This window comes from Crocodylus porosus, unplaced genomic scaffold, assembly GCF_001723895.1.
Source record: "Crocodylus porosus isolate Cpor-Errol unplaced genomic scaffold, CroPor_comp1, whole genome shotgun sequence".
NCBI classification, from domain to species: Eukaryota; Metazoa; Chordata; order Crocodylia; family Crocodylidae; genus Crocodylus; species Crocodylus porosus.
The window spans coordinates 250,855,918-250,862,224 of NW_017728886.1; the positions used below are offsets into that span (position 1 = coordinate 250,855,918).

Sequence of the window (6,307 nt, forward strand, 5' to 3'; positions counted from 1 at the left end):
ATGCAAGGACTGCTAAATTTCAGATTGCAAAATTTCAATGTACAGTATGTGGCTGTAATGTTGGGGACTACTAGGGTTTATCTGTAGAAGTGATGACCAAAAACCACATGAATTAGTCATAATCTTATCAAAAATATTTTATTTATGAAAGTAAAAATTATACTATACAACCTATACTGAAAGTACATTGAATGAATTGCTAGAATAAATACAGGCAATTAATTCAATCTTTTATAGAATGAAAAGATTTATTTGACATTTGAATGTTACCCAAGCTTTAACTTACAACATAAATAGTAAAAGGCAAAGTCAAGTTTCTTTTTAATGTTTCTCTTACTTATTTTTAATACTGTTCTATTTTGTAACCAATGAGTATCAACTCTCCAATCATTACCATAGTATTAGTATGACTTTCAAGCAACCATGTACCTCAAGATAATCAGACAAGTAAGGTAGGTGTGTGCAGTTCATTCTACAGCAGAAAAATATTCTAAGGAAGCTGAAAATGCTTCTAGGTTGTTAAAATATCACATGCTGATTTCTGCTTTACCACAGTGCTTTTTATACCAGAATCCAAAAGGGCATATATTTGTATGGAGCTGATGTTTTATCATTTTCCTTTATAAAAGTGTATTAAGGCTGAATGCCACATTCCTTTGGCTGGTTAAGGACGGCAAAATTTGGTCCTGAACATCACTTTGCAAAACCAGGGTCTAAAATTGAATGTTTAGGCAGCAGATACCAAGGAAGTGGTAGATTCCCATTACTTGACACAATTCAAGACTGGATACTTTTCTGGAAGATAGATACTCTAGTCAAACCCGCATTATGGGATTCAGTATAGAGGTAAGGGGTGACATTTTATGGCATTTGTTATACAGGAGGTCAGATTACAGGAACATCAATTGGAAGCTCTATTTTAGGCACCCAGATTTTGAAAATGTTGACCCTTTCTTTATGTCAATGAAATTTTGTTTTGCTTCTCTGCCACATGTACGCTATCTTCCTGATTCTAAGAGTTGCAGGGCATTGACAACATTCATTAAAGTCAATAGGAGTTTTGACTACTCTGCATTCCCAGGATCAGAAGCTTTTGGTCCAAATCCTGTCCCCATCAAAAATGCATGCCATTGACTTCAATGGCATGAGGACCAGGCTTATTGTATACTGAATGCCAGGACTGTACTGTTCTTACAATGTTCTCCAAAAAAAATTGCACTTATCTACCCCTTTGGCCTTTTTGTGCACACAAATATGTTTGTATTAGAAAACTGTCAATGATGTTGGTCTTTTCTAATAAAATTAAGTCAAAAGTTCAAAAAGCACATTTTAAATATTTTTCACAGAAGTAACCATTCATCGTAAAAAAGGTAGAGAGACATTTTATTCTTTCTCATGTGAATAATATCAGATCAACATAAATTTTCACATTGTGGGCAGTTCTTAGGAAAAGTACGAATTCTTCCAAAACCTACATAAAGAAGATAGAAAACAAAATGCTGGGGAGGCATTGTTTTTGGCAGACACAGAAAATATAAAATATGCAATTAAAAAAAAAAGTTGGCTTAAAAAATACACACACAATAATATAAAAATACAGCTCATTCAATAGCCTCTTAAAATTTACCTTTGGCATTACATTTGGCAGCCTAACACAAAAGACCCTTCCTATAAAATAAAACTATTACAAAAAGTAGTTCATAAATTAGATTGCAAGGGGTTATAAGATCCTTTGCTTAAGTCACCAAACTCCTTTCCTTTCTGTCCCACATAAGCATGACCAGTGAGGTATATATAGAACATAACACTGTCAGGCATATGCACAATAGAAAAAGTGCATAAACAAAGAAGTCATCTCATTTTCTTGCAAACAGGTTGAATCTGTGGTTTTGTTTTTCTTTTAAAAAAATCACTTTTTTTTTGCTTTGGCAGGATGAAAATGAACCATAGGAACATAAATGTTCCAGTCCCAGCAGCAGTGATCCATTTCCCTTGGCAACATTAATTCGATGCCACAAATACTGTAAGGTCATTTGGGTTACTTAAAAAATTTCTGAGTGACGTTCCACAGCAACATCATACATCAAGCACCATGTCATAGTGTTGTTCTTTCTTCCGCCTGCCGCATTTGTTGATCAGAACCAAATACAAAGTCAAAAGAAAAACCCAGTAACATGCATAGGCTATTGTGCCAATGATGAGGACTCTCTGTGTTGACTCAGAAAATGGCTTTTTTGATTCCTTGTATATAGTGAAAATCACACCACCTAGGAGGATTGTAAACCAAACAGACACCGGAATGAGTCCTATGAAGTTGACTACAATGGTTTTTCTTCCTGATGTGCCCCACCCTGCTTTATTTATTGTGGCTATTGCAAACATCTTCGCTGGAAGTAAACTTGACATGTACAACACTGAGTAGAGTGACATGAACACCATGACAATGTTCCCCCTTAGGCAGCTGGCAAAAGAAGACTTTACTAGGCCCACAAACTGAACTATTAACAAGAAAAGGAGAATGTTCCAGATTTTCCCCCGGTAGAAAAGCTGAATGACTGTGGCAATGAGGAAGAAAGGAAAGAATCCAGTGATTACAGCCTCGTAAGTCATCCACAAATGATGCTTGTGGAACCACATTGCATTATACAGCCACTCTCTGAAGTATGATTTACTCCAACGGGTCTGCTGATTCAACCACCTTAGATATTCTATAGGTGTTTCAGTAAGGCACTTGGATCTAGCTGTGTACTTTGTTGCATAGCCCAGACTCAGCACCCGGTTAGTTAGATGTCTATCATCTCCAAAGCTGCATTGGGAGCCCATAAATTCTTGATTGTACCAATCTTCCACAAATTCGTGGAGCAAGGAGTTCCTGTACATTCCCAAAGGTCCACTGATGCATTGTACACAGCCAAAATAGGACTGGCAGGCTCTTTCTATATTAAATGCCATCCAATATCTCACACTGCTGAGGAAGCTGATCCAGGAATCATATTTGTTCAAAATCTGCAAGTACATAAAACATTTAAAATTAGTTCCATTGGATTAAAATATATATACTATATATTCATAAATAGTATGTTTTAGCCAAAATATAGGACAGCAAATTCTGAGGAGAGATTTCCTCTCTTACAGCTAATAAAGAGCCTCAAGTATTATCAGTAAAACAGGCAGGTTTGGACAGACAGTTCCTACCAAGCTGAATGAGCTGTTCCATGAGCCAGGCTTCCCCACTGACTCTCTGCTTGTGCTACCAAAGTCATGCCTCTTCAGAAGAGCACTGCTGGGAAGCTCAATACTACAGTGGCTTTTGTGCTATCAGTACTTGTTCCCCCCCTGCCTCAAACAACAGTTCTTTCCCTCACTTCATAATTTTTTTTTTTTTTTACTGATCATCTTCTTCCAGCCCCATTAATCAAGCCTTTCTCTCTTTCTTTCTCCCTATTCCTGCTTAAGAAATCCAGTAGACTTCTGGGATCAGATGGCTGCTGCATTCAGTTTTTGCTAACTATAGCAGAGCAGAGGGTCTGTCAAGGTGTTAAATATAGTTTTTGGATTCTCTCTCCCCGGTTCAGGAATAGGTTGAAGCAACAATGGAGGTTTAAGTGCTTGTTTATACCAACTCTGCACATCCACAGATTCTCCCTGTGTCAGGGTTGTCCCCTGAGGAAAGTTATGAGCAAGACTCTTCTCCCTCCATGGTACCTTAACAGCACACAGGAAGTGGAACAGACACTATCTGAACCTTAGTTCTCACTGGGTGTGTCTATATGTGCAAATAATCTTGAGCAGTTTACTTGAGTAAACTACTCAAGAGTAAAATCTTCCAGACATGTGTCTACACATGCAGAGATGCAGCAGCAGATTTGCTGCTCCTAGCAGCAGACTTCTTCTGTTCCCTGTAGCCTGCAATGGTCCCTGCAGCAGCCAGGAGGAGCTATAGACTCCTGCTGGATGCTAACCCAGGGGCAAGGAAGCTCCTGGTTGGGGCTGGGACATTGCTCCCTACCCCCAGGAGCTGCCTGCTTCCAGGGTGGGCTCCATCAAGTGAGGATAATGGCCCCCTGCCCTGGCAGCGGGGAGCTCCCAGCCCCCACTCTGCAATGTGTACCACAGGGAGATCCTTCTCTCCCAGCCCGACCCCTTGACTAGGAGATCTTTTTTCCCAGTACCAGCTTCAGGGGTTGGGATCTCCCAGTGATCATGGAGCGGGGGCTGGGAGGTCCTTGCTGCCAGAGCAGAGGGACATTGCCCTCACTTGGGCTCCAGTGGTAGAGCCTGCCCCGGCAGCAGGCAGTGCCTGGGGGCAGAGAGCAATCTCTTGTCCTCTGCTGCCCAGCTAACCAGGAGCATATATGCTCCCGGTCAAGTGTCTACACATGCAAATAGCAAATTTACTCAAGATTACTTACTGTGCAGTAGTGCATTTGCAGGTAGCAAATTTACTCATGATTGGAGCCAATTACTGCACAGTAAACATCTGCACATGTAGACGTGGACAGTTACTACACAGTAATTAGCTCTACTGTGCAGTAAAGTGTCTCATGTAGATGCACCCACTGGCCATGTCTACATGTGCAATTAATGCAACGTAATAAACTCTAGAGTTTACTGCTGCTTGAACGTGCACCTGGGTGTGGAGCACATTGAGCTGGGTCAGAGCAGCCCGGGCTGGCAAGTCAGGGGAGTCATCCTGCCAGTGCAGGGAATGCTCCCCCTGGCTCAAAGTGCTGCAGAAAGGCTGCCTGGGCCATGAGGATGATTTATCATGGGGCTGGCTGTCAGCACCCTTGTGCCCTAGCCAGCCGGGGCAGCATCTACATGTGCACTGCTGCAGAGTTGTTTACTCCACAGCAGGATTGTATTTGCAAGTACTATCCTGCTGTGAAGTAAATTAGTTTACTTCAGCCTAATAGGGGCCTCATGTATAGACACTGGAGATGTGTAATGTGCAGCTTAATAGTCTATTGTGCAGTAAACATCTTGTACAGATGTGCCCACTCTCTGCTGAATTGTATCCAGTCACTTTGGCAGGCTCAGATCTCCAAAGTGTAAACATCTTCTTTTCATTTCTATTTACTGCTAGAAAGTAGCAGGGGTGGGAACTTCTATAATCAGATTTTGGGAGTGCTCATCACACCTCAAACTTATTTTGCAGGAGATTCCTTGGCAGAGCATAGGAGAGAGAAGCACCCCCCAGCAGAGTCCTCATTATCCTATTTTCTTTCAGGAAAGCCATATTGGAGAGCCTGAGGAAGAATTGGGGATGATTCAAAGAAGGCAATGATGATGACTGGGGTTCTGGAAAGCAAATCACGTGGGGTGAGGTTGAAAGAGCAGGGAATGTTTAGTTTGGAGAAAAGAGATTTTAAGGAGTAACATGATAACATTTTCTAATCATTGTAAGATTGACTTAAAATGGATAGTGAACAAATCTTTCTTTAGCCACTGAAGGTAGGTAGGAAGATTTGGGTTATTAGACATCTGGAAAGAAAAATGAAATATCCAAGCATCTAGATATTGGAACAGGTTGCCTAAGGAGACCACAAAATCCTTCCTTGCTTGCAGAAGTCATCACTAGAGGTTTTTAAGAGGATTCTGGATAAACCACCCCTGACACATGCCTTGGTACAATAAAACCTGCCTGCTGGGGTTTGAACCAGTTGACCTTTGAGATCTCTCTAGCTTTATAGTTCTATGATTTTGCAGAAACTTTCCTTTCTACAGAACCTTTGACCATTCACCTCCCTATCTGACTCACACCGTCTTCCATCTCCTCTGCTCACATATGTAGAGCAAAATGCAGTGCCTGGCTTGTGCTGTTCAGACTGCAAGAGCTGGGACACTGGAGAGCAGCTCACATAGGGAGGCAGTTGTTAGCTGTTTGGCTACTGGCCAACCTAGCTGGCTGTTTCGTTTTTTACTCCATGGTAAAAGTCTACTAAAGTAGAAGGGATAAAACTTATACCAATACAAAAGATGCATTTATCTTCATGATTTTTGCAACAGACGTGATTGTTCTGAACGAGAAAAACACCTCTCTGCTGCAATTACAAAGCAAATGCACTACTTAAAATCTGAAGAGAGAGGGAAAATCTACACCGTGTCCCTGGCACTCACTGGAAGGGGTGTTCTTAGGAATGCCCCACCTACCCACTCCTGTCTCCATGAGTCCAAACCCAGAAATGCAGCAACAAAGCTACTCTACAAGGCTACTTTCAAGCACTCCAGAGATGTTAAAAATAGCCCCACTGGTGTCTTTGGAACAGCTTCACAGCTACATTCCCACAATTGCCTCCTGAGAAAG

General features: G+C 41.3%; 1 protein-coding gene across 1 annotated transcript in view; it reads right to left on the reverse strand.

The window, feature by feature from the left end:
- Positions 1–1,913: 1,913 nt before the first annotated feature.
- HAS2 (hyaluronan synthase 2) overlaps positions 1,914–6,307 on the reverse strand; it is a 26,059-nt gene continuing 21,665 nt past the window's right edge. Inside the window, exon 4 of the mRNA XM_019552383.1 lies at positions 1,914–3,006. Coding sequence (XP_019407928.1) covers positions 2,077–3,006 — 930 coding nt within the window. The 3' untranslated portion in view covers positions 1,914–2,076. The remainder of the gene's footprint in view (positions 3,007–6,307) is intronic.